Below are 18,427 nucleotides of genomic sequence, written 5' to 3' on the forward strand. Positions count from 1 at the left end.
TGTTTCGAAAAAAATTGTTAAAATGGCGATTCCTTGACCAAGTTACACAATAGGTTGTTAATAATAAATTGTCCACGTCTTCATAAAAAACTTTTTTTTTATGCCAGTTAGATGAAAAGAGGTCACGTGATTAATAATAATTACGTGCAATTCTAAAAGGCATTGTATATGGATAAGAGTGTGTTGTAATGACAGTGCGAAAAATCTGGTTGGTCAGTCATTGACTTCGAACTTTGTTAAACTCGAATATTTTTTAGATCTTTGGTTTTTGAAAATTTTACAAAGCAGATTTTGTTTTAGTAAGTGACTTCAAAGTTCCAAAGACTGTTGTAACAATTGTTAGTAGAAATTTAATAAATTGTTATTGTAAGATGGAGAAGTTTATTACATGCTGTTAAAATAACACGGGAAATGCGTGGTTGAAAAGGTTTGATATACCGGGTTATGGCCTACTGTATTTTGATAAAAAAAGAGTTATGATAACAAACCTTTTAAACAAACAAAAAATTTAGATTTGCATCGTTTAATATTCTTTTACTAATAAATCGATGACTATAATAACTATACGTGATCATTCAAGTTATATTTAAATATAGGGTCACACTCTTTTGTAAAGCCACAAAGATAAAAAGATGACAGGGATGACTAACTCTGTGAAAATCTCAATAACCAATAGTGTGACGTTAAAAATTTTAAATAGGATCTCAGTTACGTAAAAATCAAATAAAATACAATAGCTTTCAAATTTTAACTTATCAAATTTTTTCTTTTAAATTGAGTTACATTAAGCAGTGAACGTTATTGCTGTTTAATTAAGTTTTGTTATAATGTAAGATTGCCTATGATGCGTGTTAACTAAAATGCTTTTTTATTTTAAATAGTTAATTATTAAAAAAAGGACACAAAAAAGTTGCCTACAGCTAGATGGTAGTTAGTCCGATAATGATTACTATTGTTTAAAAATTTTGTTTTAATTATTAGATTTTTTGTTTTAATAAAAATCAAAGGTCGACATAAAGCAATTAAACTTAGAATATAAATTATTATGTCAAAAAAAATGTAAAAAAAATGTATTATGTCAAAAAAAATGTAAAATCAAATAATTATTTGATTAAACTAAGGTCTAAAGGGTTACATTTTTATTTGACATAATAATTTATTAAATAAAAATAAATCAATTGGTATTATATTTAAAGATATTTTTTAAAATAATTAAATTATTTTAAACACTATTTTTTAATTAAAAAATTTAGTTTTGTAAGTTGAAATTCGGCGTTACAATTTGTTCCTTAGTGATTGTCTCTCACTTTTTTTAAGAAAAAAAATCCCTTTGTGTTTATTCCTTTGAAAAAACACAGCTAATTCTCTTTTTAATTTATAGCCTTTCAGGCTACTTTATGTTTAAACAAAGTCGTATAAAGTCACGTATGGAATTTGAAGATGGTTGAGATATAATATAGTGGGTTTAGAAAAAAATTTTATAAATAAAGTCGGTTAAAAATATTTATATTTCCCGTATTGCCCCATGGTATTCGCCTACTTCTCTATAAAAATTAATCGTATAATAAATATAAGTTTTTCTTAGATTTTAGACTTTAGTATATAGTAGTGTAAGAGCATTTGTTAATTTAGAGTTATTTAGCTTCAATCTACATTTTAATTTTAAGTATACTTAAGTTTTAAGACAACCGGTGTTGCTACACCTAATCTAAAACAAATAGAATCGTATAAAAGTTTTAATAAAATGCAATACACAAAGAACTAGCCATTATTATAAGAGAGGCCGTGGTTAAACTTTAAAAGATAGCGATGTGTAAACAAAACTTACAAGTAATAATTATTATTAATTATTGAAATAATTATTGATTGGGTTTAGTAGTGACCATGTATTACATATTTGTAATGAGTTTTAATAAGATTTTATTAGGTTAGTATTCTTTTTATAATTTAAGCTTGTTAAAAAGCTTTAAAAACATACACAATACCTTTTTTTAACTAACAAAAGTCTTAAACAGTTTCATTCCACTTTTAAATGTGCCTACGGATGGTTATTAGATACAGGTAAAAAACATTAAAGTATAAGTAGAACAGCTCATTTTAAAATTTAATAAAATCGAAGGTATTGACATACCTTTACAACTTATTTATTTAGAATAAGTATATACGTGTTTTTTAAACTAAAAGTCCTATATTAACGTAGTATACTGTGCTTAAAATAGATAGTTATTTTTAATTTGTTTTTCCTTAACAAGTAAAATAAAGTAAGTTTTTTTTTTATAGGTTCACATTAGATTTTATCGCTTTGCGGGAGCTTTTATTTTAAGCATATTTATTTAGAAATTAACTACAGTTGTTCGGTGTTTTCCCAGCAGGTGAATAGGGTTTGGCTTTTTATTAGTTTGCTATAAACTGCAAATTAATTTTACAAACAAAATGCGCGGTCTTAATAAATCTATGAAAGGCAACAAAAATGTCATTCTTCTTGGAATTATTTGGATTTTTGGAATAACTTCTGTTGCAAGTTATCTTAAAATATTTGATGCAACCAAAATTTTGCCTACAAGAGTCGCGAAAAACGGGTTTGATAAAGGTAATTTATTAAATTTCAGGGCAATATTAAAAAATATAACAATACAAAAATAATAATTTCGTTAATTTGTTGGTTAAGTAACAAAAACAGTTTTATGTTTTTAATTTCAACAAATTATTTAAAAGACCTCCAAATTTAATTAAAGTTCATCGAATTATTTAAAAAAAAATTTAACCATGGTGAAATCTGCCGTTTTAGAATTAAGAACCAGAGAAAACATAATTGAGCAACCAAGAAATAAGTATTTGCATTTCCTTTCACAAGAAGAACCTTATCACACCAGAATGGCTGGAATACAACAGCAGTGCTCAAACATGCAAGCACGCTCAAGAATTTTAATAAGAACTAAAACAATGAAATATAATGATAAAATAAAGACAGTGATGTGTGAAATTCCAAAGGTAATAATAGTTTATTTTATAAATCGTTTTAATTCTAAAACCCCTTTAAAAAGTTCCTGAATGTTTTTTAAAGCTTTTCACCGAAGAGTTTTTTTTTGTTTTTTTAGTAATAAACTTAAGGAAAGTTATTAGGGATATCTTTTTCCATGGGAATTTTCATAGCAGTATTTAGATTTTAAATTTAAAATGAATTAACCGGACGACGTTATAATAACAAAAATTAGGCTAGGTAGTATTTTCTTAAACAAACAAACTGTAAAATTTATTTGTTGCATTTGTTTCAAGGTTGCAAGCACAAGTTGGCAAAAGCTTATGTTGAAATTGGGCGGTCACACCGACGAAGTAACAAAAACTATGGTAGATCATGGAACTATTCCAAACAAACATTTTGACCAGTACGTATTTTTAATTTATAAAAAAAAAAATTTTTTAATACTTTTAATAACAATAAAAAAAAAATATTGTTGCTTTTTGTTTAATTTACATGTTTATAAATTACAGACTAAAAACCGACGAAGAAGCAAGAACAAAAATGAAAGAATATTTAACGTTCTTAGTAACGCGTCACCCGTTTGAAAGATTGGTATCAGCACATCACGATAAATTTTCCGACAAAGATCCTTATGATTTTTATAGAATGGGAATTGGAAGACACATTGCTCGAAGTCAAGCTGTTTTTCACAAGCATGGCATAAATAACGCGTATGATTAGAAAAACCCAACTTTTAAAACATTATAAATTACAAATATAACAAACTTGCGATTTAAAAAAAAAAACTTTTACTACTAATAAAACTTTATTAATTTAATGATAAAATATTATTTTATTTACGTGGTTTTACTAGGGCAAAATTGACCGGAAATATCAACATTATCAAAAATTCGTCAGATTTTCTCAATTTAACAAAAGATCAAAAAGATGATGTTTTAAAGTATTCAGAAATCTTAAGAACCGGAAAAATTTCTTTTTCACAGTTTATAAAGTAAGCTATCATATAGATAAACCTTTATAATCACCTTCATTAGAATCTAATAAAACATTGTTTTAACTTTTTCGTTGTTAGATACATTTTGAGTTTTAATACACCAGCAAAAGTAAACTCAATGGACATTCACTGGCGACCTCAAACTAATCTGTGCATGCCTTGTGCATTCAACTACAGCTATGTGATTCGATTTGACAACTTAGCAATTGAATCAAACAGACTTATAGACTATTTACAAACTCATCATAATGCTTCTACGTCTGGAATAACACGATTTCCTAAACGCATACCATCAGTAAAACAAAACTCAACAGTAAACGCATTTAAAGAAATATCCGAAAAAGATGTTGAATCTTTAAGAAAAATTTATTATGATGATTTTCGCATCTTTGACTATGATCCTAACTTATACCAAGGACACACATAGCAAATAAGCATATTACTAAATTATATATTTGAAATTTCATAAACCTAAAATAGTACAAAAGTCTTCATATGCATACAATGTTTTTAATAATAAAAGTAATTTTCAAAAGTTTATGCAAGAAAAATGCATGTAGTATTTAATAACCTAAACATATATGCACTTCTGCCTAAGCAATAGCTTCCATTTAACAACTGACTTTCTTGCAAATGTAAAATAATACACTTAGATACTTAGGCTATAAAATATGTTTGCAATTCTTAATACATTAACAAGAGATGTAGTTAAATAAAATTCTCACCCATTATTTATATTTTAGTTAATATTTAGTATTTAATAGCTTAGTAGCTGAAAATTGTTGGAAATAACTAAAAACAGTATATAAGCAATAAGAGAATAAATGATAAAAGTGTCATTTTTTGGGTGTTGTTACTTAATTACTTAATTTAAATGCGTTTTCTCTAAAGATTTTCCAGCCGTGGTCCAAAAAGTATATTTAATTTGTTTTATTTTGTTTTAATTGAAGACGTAATAGCGGTGGTGTATTTGGCCTTTCGACAGATTTTAAACAGTTTTAATATCTAAAAAACGTTAACCTCATATGCATATATAATAAATTAGCAATATTTAACCAAAGTTTAAAAATGGCTAACATGTCATTGAATTAACGTTAAAACGATAATATTTACAGCAATTTTTAAACAACTTAATTCAGAACATTTTTTTTTTAACTATACAACTAACAACTCCTCAAATTAAGTTCGGTTTTTGATTATTTAGTTCCGTTTGTATTTTTAAATTTAAATTCGTTTTGGTGTCTGCCATTCCATATAATTTTGTTTTATTGATTTTTTTTGAGAGATTTCTCTGTTAAAGATAACGATGACACTATCAATTAATGATCTAGGAACAGAAGTTTTAAAATTGATTAAACCAAATAATGTTGGTAAAAAAACAAATAAAAATAAAATTCTAGAGGATACTGCAAAGAAAGTTAGTCACCCTGCAGAGAAAATCGTTTTACCTGAATGCAATATGGAAAAAGGAGGGGGAAACGATAACGAAGCCCGCAAAAAAAAGAATTAACCGAAAGAAAAATAAAAAGTAATCTGAAAGGAGCAAATCCGCTTATTTCTATTATCAACAATGGGGCAGCCTTATACTGCAGGATGACATATTATATAGAAGATGGATTTCATTCTACAATCAATCCGAAACTTATCAATTGATTGTTCCACGATCCCTTCAACAAGCTATATCACACGTCTAAAATGGCGCTAAAACATCTGCACAGAAGGTACTACAGTTATTTTAGTAGGTCTGACGGGCTTAAACTGTTAAAAGCAAAAAGTTTTACTGTTGAAGACAAAAAGCCTGGTCTCAAAACAAACTAAAACGGTGAAAATGTATGACTAAGGCAATTTGGAGATAAGCCTTGTGGCCCAAATAAAGTAGTTAAACGTATTAACGATTGTAGGGGTTGATTAATTCGATTTATATTTATATAGTTATATTGGTTAGGTCAATTGGTTATTGGTTATTAATTGTTTATTGTTGATTTTGGGTCACCACAGAAACTACCATAGCCTTCATTGCTTAAGTCTTATGATAAATATAACTATTCGAAGATTAGTTATTTATTATTTTAAGTTGTTGGTTAAATATGGGATTAAAATAAATAATAAATTTTAGCGTTTGTCTAAAATATAAGAATATGACGCAAGTAATTTAATTGTTTCTCATATTATATTTAACGTACTACGAAAGATATAACACGGGCATATACTTAATAATTATATAACAAACTAAGTTGAAATGCTAATTCATAAGACTACGTTTTTTTCTAAAGTTAAAGTTACAATATTACAACTAACATATTAACGACAACTGTAGTTGTTCGTCTACTATAAGGGTAGACGAACGCGTCTGACTTAAGGTATGTTTGCATCGGTGTTTTAACAGTAAAAATAATGGGCTTTTATACCTCACATGAATAAGGCGGCTGCTGTATTGCAATGTCTTGACCTTGAACAACCCGAATAAACTCGTACCAAGGATTGATCATGAAATGATTAATCTTCACGAAATAACATATTTAATCCGACCTGTCAAGTTTATGTTTCATCACATAGTTAGAGACATAGGGTCAATTAAATTTTATAAACTACCATATAGCAACTGTAACCAAATTGTTTCGATCTAAAAGCTAACAACAAAATTTGGTACAATTTTTGTCCCGACCCTGTATTAACGGCCCACCGGAAGACCAGTTGTAACCTTGCTAGTAGTAGAGTGAACTATATATAAAAACTATTACGGTTTATTATTAAAAGATAACACAAAGCTAAAAGAGTCTAAAATATACAATAATAGTCACAAATCAGAGACAAAAATAAACACGTCAGTACACGAAGCACTCTAGTCAGAACTGCCAGAACAAAATTAAAAACCAAGTCGACCAACGATGTCACGTGACTATAATAATTATCTTCCCCCTAAACGGTACAAAGAGTTACAACGCTGATTACAGTCTGCACCACCATAGGCCAATAAGGCAACCCGCACTATATATCATCAACAAAGTTACAGAATGTTACACCCCCAGCTTATGTTGGACCCACTCCTGTGGAAAAATACTAACGAAAACAAAGGCAAATTTTTATGAACCAAATATATGCATAATGTTACAAAACAGCAAAAAAAAACCTAAATAAATTACAATGTAAGGTAAATAACATTAACAAAAAAGTGCGTTATAAACAACGTGTCCTATAAAAGAGAAAAATAACAAAACATGCATGGTGAGAGGTAAACAATGCTAATAAAAATATCTTACAAACAATATGTTCTAGTAAAAAAAACAAAACATATACTTCAAGAAAAAAGTGGCAAAAGTTAAAAACAACACAAAAAAAATAAATACATAAGAAAATGTGTTCAGTTGAGAACTTCAACATCGGGGTAAAATCGAGTGCGTTTTCTGGTGCGCTTCGGTAACCGTTCGAGGGTTTGTGCCGGCGTAGGAACTGGTACTTCCGTTTGTATATTAACGTTTTCAGGCATTTGTGCCCGTGTCGGCACGACTTCTCTACTTCTTCTTGAATACCAGGTATGGCCTATAAATGGCTGGTTGTCAACTAATTGTGGAGCATCGGCCTCGTTCTCCGAAGATTCGTCGGTGCCATCGGTATCAGACGCCATATATTTCTTTAGCCGGTTGTAATGGACAGTCTGTAGTTTTCCAGCCTTATTGATAATGGTGTTATTAACTTCGTTAAGTATATCCGTGACTGTAAATGGCCTCTTATAAGGAAGATTAAATTTCTTTGACTTTCCAACGGGAACCACTGGATAAGAAAGAAGAACTTTGTCCTCAATCGAAAATACATTTCCATGCTGTCTCTTGTTATACTGGTAGACCATGTCTTCTCGGTGACGTTGTAAATTTTCGCAGGCAATTTCTTGTACCACAAGCAGGCGATCACGCAATTCTTCTAGTTCAACTGGGTATGAACTAGCTGTCTTTGTGCTTACATAAAGGTCACCGGGAAGCCTTAGTTTTCTTCCTGTCAGTAGGTAGTGTGGTGACACACCAGTTGCTTCATGTTCGCTAGCATTGTAAGTCGCTACCACTGCCGATAATGCGATATCCCAACTTTGTTCATTGTTTTGTTATTGTTTAAAATTTAGGCCTTACCCCATTTCGAAACCATGTGGAAATTGGTCTTATATTTTGATCTTGTTGTTGTGCTGCAGCAATATCCTTTGCACTTAGACCGAAATCTGATTGAAAATCAATCGTTTCTATTTGTGTGCTGTTTTTGTTGCATTCCGTCAGGTAAGGGAAACCTGGAGAGTCCGGTTCTAATCGACTTAGTGAGTCGGAATTTCCGTGTTTGGCTCCAGGGCGATATATCAGTTTAAAATCGTATTCTGCAAGATGTTCTACCCAACGAGCGCATTGGCCGTAAAGATCTTCAGACTTCTAGAGCCATCGCAGAGGAAATGGTCGGTTCGGATTGTAAACGGTATTCCCATTAAATAACACTTATACAGTTTCGTTGCAAAAATAATTGCTAAAAGTTTTTTTCTAGTTGTCGAATAATGTTTTTCAGCTTTCGACAAGGTTCGGCTTCCATAGGCAACCACGTTTTCCGTGCCTTCACTTTCTTGTGAAAGGACACAACCAATAGCGTGATCGGAAGCATCAGTGTCTACAATAAACGTTTGTTAAAATTGGGGTATTGCAAAATAGGGGCTTGTGTCAGGACACCCTTTAACATTTCAAATGAACTCTGACGTTCATTTGTCCAGACAAACATCCTTCCCTTTTCTGTCAATTTGTGTAGCGGTGACGCTTTACGTGCGTAATCTTTTATAAATTTTCTGTAATACGAAGTCAAGCCCACAAACTGGCGTATGTGCTTTACGTTACGGGGTATGGGCCATTCTTTGACGGTTCCTATTTAATCTGGGTCACACTTGATACCGTCTTGGGAGATAATGTGACCTAGAAAGTTAACTTGTTTCTTGAAAAGTGAACACTCAGAGGGTTTGAGCGTAAGACCAGCGCTTTCCAGTCGGCTTAACACTTCGTCCAACCTTTGTATATGTTCGTCGAAGTTACGGGCGTATACTATAATGTCGTCCAAATACGCCAACGCCCCCTGTCATGCGATTTCATTAAGTATCATTCTCATCAGCCTTTGAAAGCTCGCAGCCGAGTTACATAGGCCCATGGGCATAACCTTAAATTCAAACAGTCCTACGTAGCTAGTAAAAGCCGTTTTTTCTTGAGTCGTCGGATCCATAGGAATTTGATAATAACCCGATCGCAGATCCAACGTCGAAAAATACGTCGACTGAGTTATTTCGTCTAAGCTTTCATTAATGCGCGGGATCGGATAACTATTTTTCTTAGTGAGCTCGTTTACAAGGCGATGATTGATGCAAAACCTAGTCTATCCCGATTTCTTTTTAACTAACACGATGGAACTGGACCAAGGTGACTTAGAAGGCTGTATTAAGTCTTGTTCTTTCATCTCCTTGATAATTCCTTCTATCTTTTCTTTATGCGCATGCGGTACTCGTCTGGGTGGCTGTCGTACAGGCTGATGGTTACCGATGTCGATGTCATAAGAAACAAGGCTCGTTCGACCAAGATCATTCGGATTAACCGACAAGGCCTTGCGATGTTTAGATAAAACATGCAACAATTTTTCACGTTCCGGAGTGGACAAGGGTTTGCTAATGTTAATTTGTTCAATGACTTCGCGCCAATTGCCTTCTCTGGAACCACTAGAAACAACTAAAACTGGAGTAACCGAGGCCACTCTAACGCCATCACGTAATGTAATGTCAGTATCAGTTAAATTTGCTACCAGCGCTTCAACGCGGTCAAATTTGTTTTTTGTTACTATTGTGGCCACCATTAAGCCATAGCGGCTACAAAATTCATTATTTCGCTCAACCAATAATTGCATTTCAGGCAATTCTTCCCGCTTGCAATCGTGTACTAATTTAAGTTGTACTCTTACCTCGGTTGACGCTGGTGTTACAAGATAAGTTTGATCGTCTCGTAATTTAGCCTAACGTTTAGGTGGCGATATAATAAAGGTCCTAATTGTATTAAACCCCCACCCTTAACTGTTTATTAGGACGAGACGATCTCCCTAATTTAGTAAAGCCTAGGATACCCCGCTTTAACGGTCCACCGTAAAAACCAAGTTGGCTAACCCTGTTATTTATATTAACATGTACGGTAGGTGTGTAAGCTTACTTTTAATAATCAATAAAAACTACTAAAACAATACTTGCAATAAAAACATAAGAGTAATAAAACAGTATAAAAACAATACGACTGCACCTAACCGCACCCAAGTCAGAACTAACCTTTTGGTAGGCGCTACATACAACATTCGGCGCTACATTTACATTTAGGGCAAGAAATCCCGATAAGGTTAATTAATTAGATATACTAGGGCATATACAGACTATCAGGTGTCAGGAGCCACCGACGCATGACAAAACATATATGTTACACTGGTATAGAGATTTGTTCAGTAATGAAAGCTTCGCAGTGACGGTAACAAATGGCTTTTGCAGAAGTGGAGTTTCATTATTTCCAATACACAATGTGTTTTTGCGATAACAGACGCGGCATTGTTGTTTTTGTAGAAAATCTAAACCAAGGACAAATTCGTGACTTTTTTCGTTGCTAATGTACACATTTGAGGCGGAGGTTACGTCCCCTATAGATATAACCACATTAGCCACACCGATTACGCTAATAGGGGAACCATTTGCCCCTACTAGATTATTGTTAGTATTTGCAAGTGTTAAATTGTCCTTACTTTTCTGAAGTCGGTCAAATGTCGATTTGTGCATTAAAGAAACAGAGGCACCAGTGTCCACCAACGCGCAAACCGTTATATTTTTAATTAATAGGTTTACGAATCGGCGTAAGCACGGTCGGGAATTAGTTTTCTTTCCAAGCTTTGATTTTTCAGCGCCGAACTGTGTTGGAGAAGGGTTTCTTAATACCGACCGTTGTAACGGCGGTTGTATCCGTTTCCTTCTATAAAATGTGTTACTATTAGCAAAAGTATTTCGTAAATCGGGACAATTATATTTTAAATGTCCCAACTTATTACAATGGTAACAATTACGTTGATTGTAATGTCGGTATGGTGCTGGTGTTTGCATATTGTTTGTTCGCGTCGCTTTGTCTACTTGCATTTTTAATTGGCGCATATCACTATGAATATTAGAAAGCATTATTTCCCACTCTTCCGATCTTTTTGCTGTATCTTTTTCTAACGTTTCTAAAGTTCTTCGCATTGCGTCGTTTTCGATGGAATCAGAAACATTGTTTACTTTGCGAAATCCTTGCGCCGAGTTTGTACTTTCTGTCGACTGCAAAATAATATCTGCAGCCTGGAAAAAAGCTCTGCTATACTCAATTCGTGAGGGAATCTCCTTGCTTAATTCCGTAATTTTTAGGTCTTTTATTAAGGTAATGTATAAAATTTCTCCTTTTATAGAATTTTCAACTTCTTCAGGGTAGACCAGTTCGCCTAGTGATCTTATTGCGTTAATAAAAGACTGATTGTCCTTCCCCGCTAGCTGCCTTCTTTTGAAAAGCCTATTCCGAAGTGTTTTTAAAGTTTTCTTTTCCAGTAGACGATTCCCGTGTGCGTTGAATCAATGTCTTCAAGTTCAGGTCATATAAGCTTCTGTCTCTTTTTTTGTACAGTCCATTTAATTTTTTGGTCGATTTGACTCATGAATAAATGTTTCATTGTATTTCGGATGCTTCTACACTTTCACAGTAAGAATTAAAAACTTTTAAAAATTCACTAAAATCATCTCCAGTCGTAAAACATGGCGGGTTCATGTAAAAAGAATAAGGCATGTTTTAAAAATAGAAATAAAATAACTTAAATAAACAAAGCGGACTTCCGACCCTACTAACAAAGTCCTAACCATGACAGGGCCCTGGCGCGCTCGCCAATTTGTAACCAAATTGTTTCGATCTTAAAGCTAACAACAAAATTTGGTACAGTTTTTGTCCGGAACCCTGTATGAACGGCCCACCGGAAGACCAGTTGTAACCTTGCTAGTAGTAGAGTGCACTATATATAAAAACTATTACGGTTTATTATTAAAAGATAAAACAAAGCTAAAAGAGTCTAAAATATACAATAACAGTCACAAATTAGAGACAAAAATAAACACGTCAGTACACGAAGCACTCTAGTCAGAACTGCCAGAACAAGAGTAAAAAACGAGTCGACCAACGATGTCACGTGACTATAATAATTATCTTGCCCCAAAACGGTACAAAGTGTTACAACGCTGATTACAGTCTGCACCACCACAGGCCAATAAGGCAACCCGCACTATATATCATCAACAAAGTTACAGAATGTTACACAACCCTTTTTAAAAATAATTAATAGAATAATGTTTTGTTTCCTCTGATTAAGTATTTGTTATCTTGCTTATGTTTACTGTGTTTTTTTTGCAAAGCATTCCTTCATCGAAAAGGAAGGAATGTAACGAATTTGGCGCTATTTACTTTGGCCTTGAATAAAATATCGCGTGGACCCTCTGATTGAGCGTTCCTGTTCAGCGATTAACTAAAGTTTAATTTTTTTTTACGGGTAAGGTGTACTGCGCAACTTGTTGAACGGATATTAGAGCCCCATTCTGTTGTGAATAAATATTATACGACGAATTCTGTGCAAAATTATAACGGAATAGCGGCATACGTTACAATTATAATAAAAAAAATAATTAAAGAATTGGTATCAGAAAATATTGTGTCAAACAGCTTACCAGCAAGATGAGAAGAAATAATTTAATTTTTATTTTACTATGTGTGGTTTGGGTATTTGGAATTTATGTTGTAGCTGAATATATTAAAATGGTTAATTCAAATGCATTTTCTCTAGAAAATTACCAACTGTGGTCAAAAAAAGGTAGTTTGTTTTTATTTATCTCAAATTTAATAACAAAATAGCAGTAAATTTAAAAAAACTTTTTTGGTATCGGCTTTTAACAATTTTATTTTTAAATTAAACAACTGGAAAATATATTTAATATAATTATAAAATCTTGCCATCATCTGATTTATATCTAATGATAACAGCTTAAAAATATTTAAATTACTAACAACATTAACACGAAAATATTTTATTAGAAGCCTTATTAGAAAACAACATTTTTAAACCATTTAAAACCATTAACTTTACAACTAACGGATTCTGAAAATACTACAATTATATTAAAAAACTTGATGAGTGATCAAATTCATTTCTTGTCAAAAGGGGAACCTTATCGAAGCAGAATTTTCGGAATACAACACCGTTGTTTAAACCAAAGAAATCAGCCAAGCATTTCAATAAGAACCAAAACAATGAAATACAATGACAAAATTAAAATAGTGATGTGTGAAATACCCAAAGTAATACTAAAAATATTATAAAAATAGTATATAATTAGCCTATGTAAAATGTGTTTTGGCCACATTTATTTTATATATGTGCTATCGTTAAATAATAATTACAACGTCAAACATTACAATTCGCGTAGCAACTTAACATTTGTCGAAAATAAATTACCGAAAATAATTGTTCTTAGGGCAAGTTCTAATTAAGAAAAATTTACATGTTTGCTATGTTGGTATTTATATATATAAATTCGTGTAAAACAATTATGTATTTTTTATTAGGTAGCAAGCACAACTTGGCAAAAGCTCAATGTTAAAACTTGGCGGCTATACTGGAGAAATAACACAATTAATGATGGACCAAAGAAATATTCCAAACAAGCATTTTGACCAGTACGTAAAACGAATCAAATTATATATATTGTAACAAATAATGTAGTACGTATATTTACTATACAAAAATATTATTTTTAAATCTTACGTTTTAAATAAAATATTATTTATAATTGGCAGAATTTTTATATTTTATAAATTGCAGACTTAAAACCGACGAAGAAGCAAGAACAAAGATAAAAGAATATTTAACGTTCTTAGTAACGCGTCACCCGTTTGAAAGATTGGTATCAGCACATCACGATAAATTTTTCGGGAGTAATTCTTATGGTTATTACAAAAATATTGGAAGAAAAATTGCTCAAAGTCAAGCCGTCTTCTATATGCATGGCATAGTTAATGCGTTAGTTTATTAAGAATTAAAATGTTAAAAATTTTCTCATATTAAGAATTAAAATTATAATAACTATTGTATTTTTACTTTTAAAAATTAACCAATAAGATTATCTTTTAATAATGTCCAAATAATTAAATTTACATAAGCTAAATGTTTTTTAGGGATAGGTTTATCGGAAAAATAAATACATTCAAAAACTCGTCAGACTTTCGTAATTTAACTAAAGATCAACAAGATGATGTTTTAGAATATTTGGAAATTTTAAAAACGGGAAACATTAATTTTTCCCAATTTATAAAGTAAGCTAATATAATAGTAAACAGTTACAGATTTAAAAAAACAACCTTTGTCATTAAAATTTAATATAATTCAGTTTTAACTTTTACTTTTCCGTTGTTAGATACATATTGAGTTTTAATACACCAGCAAAAGTAAGTTCAATGGACATTCACTGGCGGCCTCAAACTTATCTGTGCATGCCTTGTGCATTCAACTACAGCTATGTGATTCGATTCGACAACTTAGCAATTGAATCAAACAGACTTATTGACTATTTACAATCTCATCATAATGCTTCTACGTCGGGAATAACACGATTTCCTGAACGCATACCATCAGTAAAACAAAACTCAACAGTAAACGCCTTTAAAGAAATACCCGAAAAAGATGTTGAATCTTTAAGAAAACTTTATTATGATGACTTTTACATATTTGGTCATGATCCTTATTTATACTAAGGCGTGCGTAAAGCTTAAAGAGTTACTATACATTGTATTTAAGGTAGTTTATTTGGGTATTACAATTAACATACCCTGGGTTATATTACTCAAACGCAATATTGTGCCAAACCGTTAAATATTTATCAACTGTTATTTTTAAGAAAATTTTTTTTTAACTAATATTGGCATAAAGTATCTTTGCTTAACAGTTGTGAACATTATCGATATTATTAAATTTTTTGAAATTATTTATTAGCGGGAAGTCACTTTTAGTAAGCTTCGGCGTTTCATTCTGAATCATTTGGCTTGATCCCAGCTGCGGGAGATTTTTACTCCCCATCGTCATTTACGACGCATATGTTGTTTCGTTTATTGATTATGTTCTGTATTTTCTTTATTTTTTGTATGCGCTTTCTTCTATTTTATTTTGCTTCAAATAATTGCCAATATAGCATTTTGGTCAGTTCGCTGGACCTAAAAACTTATAAATAAGTAAGGCCGAAGTAAGGTTACAAAGGTTTAACACGATTAGACTTTCGCTTTAATACTTAATTTGTTGATTATATACTTTGTAGTTTGTGTTTCGTATCATTTTTGTGACGCATTTATTTCGAATTTCCTAGTTTCAATTCTGATTAAAAGCCGCTTGTACAGAATATATTTGGTAGATTAAATCCTTGGGCAGGTTTTGGTTCTAAGTTAGCGAGTTTGATTTAACACGACTATTTTGTGTATTTAAGTGTGGCCGTATTAACGATGCTCTTCTTTACAGAGTACTCTATTGGAGTTTAGTAATTGTTTAAGCCATAGTAAAAGTTTGTTAGATCCTACATTAAGTTTAGTAAAATCGTATTTTATTTATTTTGTCAGCGTACGATTTATTTTACCATAGCTACTCTAGACCAACTTTGTAATATATTATTCAAAGGAAATATGGTGATTTGCAATATATTAATTCATTTACCAATTTAATTTACTTCTTTTGGTATTAATAAAACAAAAAAACTATTTCACGATATCACATATTAAACAAATGTCCTACCCTTTAACATGTGTTTATTTTAAGGTAGTACTATTAGTATCAATTAATAAAACACAGAAAAAAAAACCGACAAAACATTTGTCACAGAAAAAAAAACCGACAATAGATTTGTAACACAATTAATTTTCTTACAAAAATGAAATAACATAAACATACGAATACATACCAAATGAAATAGTTTATTCAATTAATTTTTTTTAAAAACGTTTCAGTTGGTGTCTAAAACAAGTATTTTAAAATGTTTTAGTTATTTTGAATTTAAAAACAAAAAAATCGGATTTAGCTACCATGTTAACGCTGGCAAGTAAATAATATAATAATGATAATTTTTTCTTTATTTTGAGACTTAAGCATAGTTGTGTAAAAACATTTGTTAAATTACTAGATGTTTTTTAGCTCTACAAACGTTATGCTTAGTCTTAGTTAATTTTGTAATGTGTATGAAACATTTTTAATAAAGCACTGTATTTAGAAATTTTTAAGTTTAGGTTTTTTTAATTTTAAGCAAGTTTCAAGGCAAAATAAAATTTTTAATAGTTATAAAAACAAACTTTATTGTATAAGTGTTTTAGTATTTAACCAAGGTCAATGTTAAAGTTTAAAAAACTGGGTTGGAAAAATGTAAAGGAAGTTGCAAAATGATAATAATTGGATTTTTTGATAAACAAAATATGATTTAAAATTAGTTGATGATTTTAATGTAAATCTTTATAGATAAATAAAGATATGCTAAACTTTACCAAATTAAAAATAATAAATAAAAAATTAATTTAAATATTAGGTTTGTAACTATAAGCTTACAAATGGGTTTTGATTGTTTCCCTTTTGTTGTTTGCCCTATTGTGATTAAACAAAAAAATTACAAAAAATCAATTTAAAAGAGTAAAAAATAGAAACCTTTAAATTTTAAAAAGTAATTTAGAATTTGAATGTGATAAACAAGAAAAATTTAAAATTTATACATTTGCCCATATTGGTATTATACATACATTAGACTTAATTTAAAATGATTAAAATTGATCGTTTTTTTTAATAAACAACCAAGTTTTTAAAATTAATAACAAACAAAACTATTTTTAACCCAGTTTTAAGTTGTTAATGTCAGGATATATATTAGACTATATTTTGATAGCCTAAAATTAGTATTTGATTTTTAATACAAAAAAACAAGCAAATAAATATAATAAACAAAAAAAATTATTCTTTTAATTTATATTTTTGATTTATTAAAATCTCAATCCTTAAAACATTCTTTGATTTTAATAAACAAACACCCATTATATGGTATTTAGTGAGTAATAAATTTTAAAAATAGAAGAATTAAACAACGGTCTTATGCTAAACAACATATCTAAATTTTAGACTTTTATATACACAAAATTAAAAGGTATTTTAAACCCAAATTCGGGCTAGTAAAAAGCAATGTTAAAAAGCTTCAAAAACATAAAAATTTTCTTTTTTACTTAAAAAATTCTTACACAGTTTCTTACTTCTTTTAAGTATGTTTCTAACAAAAATGTGCCTACAGGTCATGATATTAAGATACAGGTAAATAAATTTACCAATTACAATAAACATTGTAGTTAAGGTAAAACAGTGATCCATTTTAAGCTTTAAAAAGTTCGGGGATAATGACATACATTTACAATTTATTTTTTTATAACAAGTATATCAGTGTTTTTTTTAATTAAATATTATACGTTAACATGGTGAACTGTGCTTTTAAACAAAAAAATATTTTTAATTTTTTTTCCTTAAATGAAAAAATAATTTTTATTTTCTTTATAGATTTTCATCAGATTTTATCGCTTTGCGAAAGCTTTTATTTTATGCAGGTTTATCTGGAAATTAAATCACAGCTGTTCAGGGTTTTCCCAGCAGGTGAATAGGGTTTGGCTTTTTTAATAGTTTGCTATAAACTGCAAATTTATTTTACAAACAATATGAGCAGTTTTAATCAATCTATAAAAAGCAAAAAATATTACAACTAACATAATAACGACAACTGTAGTTGTTCGTCTACTATAAGGGTAGACGAACGCGTCTGACTTAAGGTATGTTTGCATCGGTGTTTTAACAGTAAAAACAATGGGCTTTTATACCTCACATGAATAAAGCGGCTGCTGTATTGCAATGTCTTGACCTTGAACAACCCGAATAAACTCGTACCAAGGATTGATCATGAAATGATTAATCTTCACGAAATAACATATTTAATCCGACCTGTCAAGTTTATGTTTCATCACATAGTTAGAGACATAGGGTTAATTAAATTTTATGAACTACCTTATAGCAACTGTAACCAAATTGTTTCGATCTAAAAGCTAACAACTAAATTTGGTACAGTTTTTGTCCAGACCCTGTATTAACGGCCCACCGGAAGACCAGTTGTAACCTTGCTAGTAGTAGAGTGAACTATATATAAAAACTATTACGGTTTATTATTAAAAGATAACACAAAGCTAAAAGAGTCTAAAATATACAATAATAGTCACAAATCAGAAACAAAAATAAACACGTAAGTACACGAAGCACTCTAGTCAGAACTGCCAGAACAAAATTAAAAACCAAGTCGACCAACG

The 18,427-nt window shown here is 30.5% G+C and overlaps 2 protein-coding genes across 2 annotated transcripts; both read left to right on the plus strand.

Annotated features, from left to right (window-relative positions):
* The first annotated feature begins 2,380 nt into the window (after positions 1 to 2,380).
* On the plus strand, positions 2,381 to 4,695 carry LOC145743349 (carbohydrate sulfotransferase 11-like). The gene is made up of 6 exons (XM_082561290.1): positions 2,381 to 2,590; positions 2,789 to 2,991; positions 3,277 to 3,386; positions 3,493 to 3,693; positions 3,837 to 3,974; positions 4,056 to 4,695. The coding sequence occupies exons 1-6, from the start codon at positions 2,434 to 2,436 to the stop codon at positions 4,402 to 4,404; spliced, it is 1,158 nt and encodes a 385-aa protein (XP_082417416.1). The 5' UTR covers positions 2,381 to 2,433; the 3' UTR covers positions 4,405 to 4,695.
* Positions 4,696 to 12,620: 7,925 nt separating this feature from the next.
* LOC145743292 (carbohydrate sulfotransferase 11-like) lies at positions 12,621 to 15,400 on the plus strand. The gene is made up of 6 exons (XM_082561219.1): positions 12,621 to 12,884; positions 13,233 to 13,369; positions 13,637 to 13,747; positions 13,893 to 14,090; positions 14,246 to 14,383; positions 14,485 to 15,400. The coding sequence occupies exons 3-6, from the start codon at positions 13,665 to 13,667 to the stop codon at positions 14,819 to 14,821; spliced, it is 756 nt and encodes a 251-aa protein (XP_082417345.1). The 5' UTR covers positions 12,621 to 12,884; positions 13,233 to 13,369; positions 13,637 to 13,664; the 3' UTR covers positions 14,822 to 15,400.
* The last annotated feature ends 3,027 nt before the right edge of the window (positions 15,401 to 18,427 follow it).

This window comes from Corella eumyota, chromosome 2, assembly GCF_963082875.1.
Source record: "Corella eumyota chromosome 2, kaCorEumy4.1, whole genome shotgun sequence".
NCBI lineage: Eukaryota > Metazoa > Chordata > Ascidiacea > Phlebobranchia > Corellidae > Corella > Corella eumyota.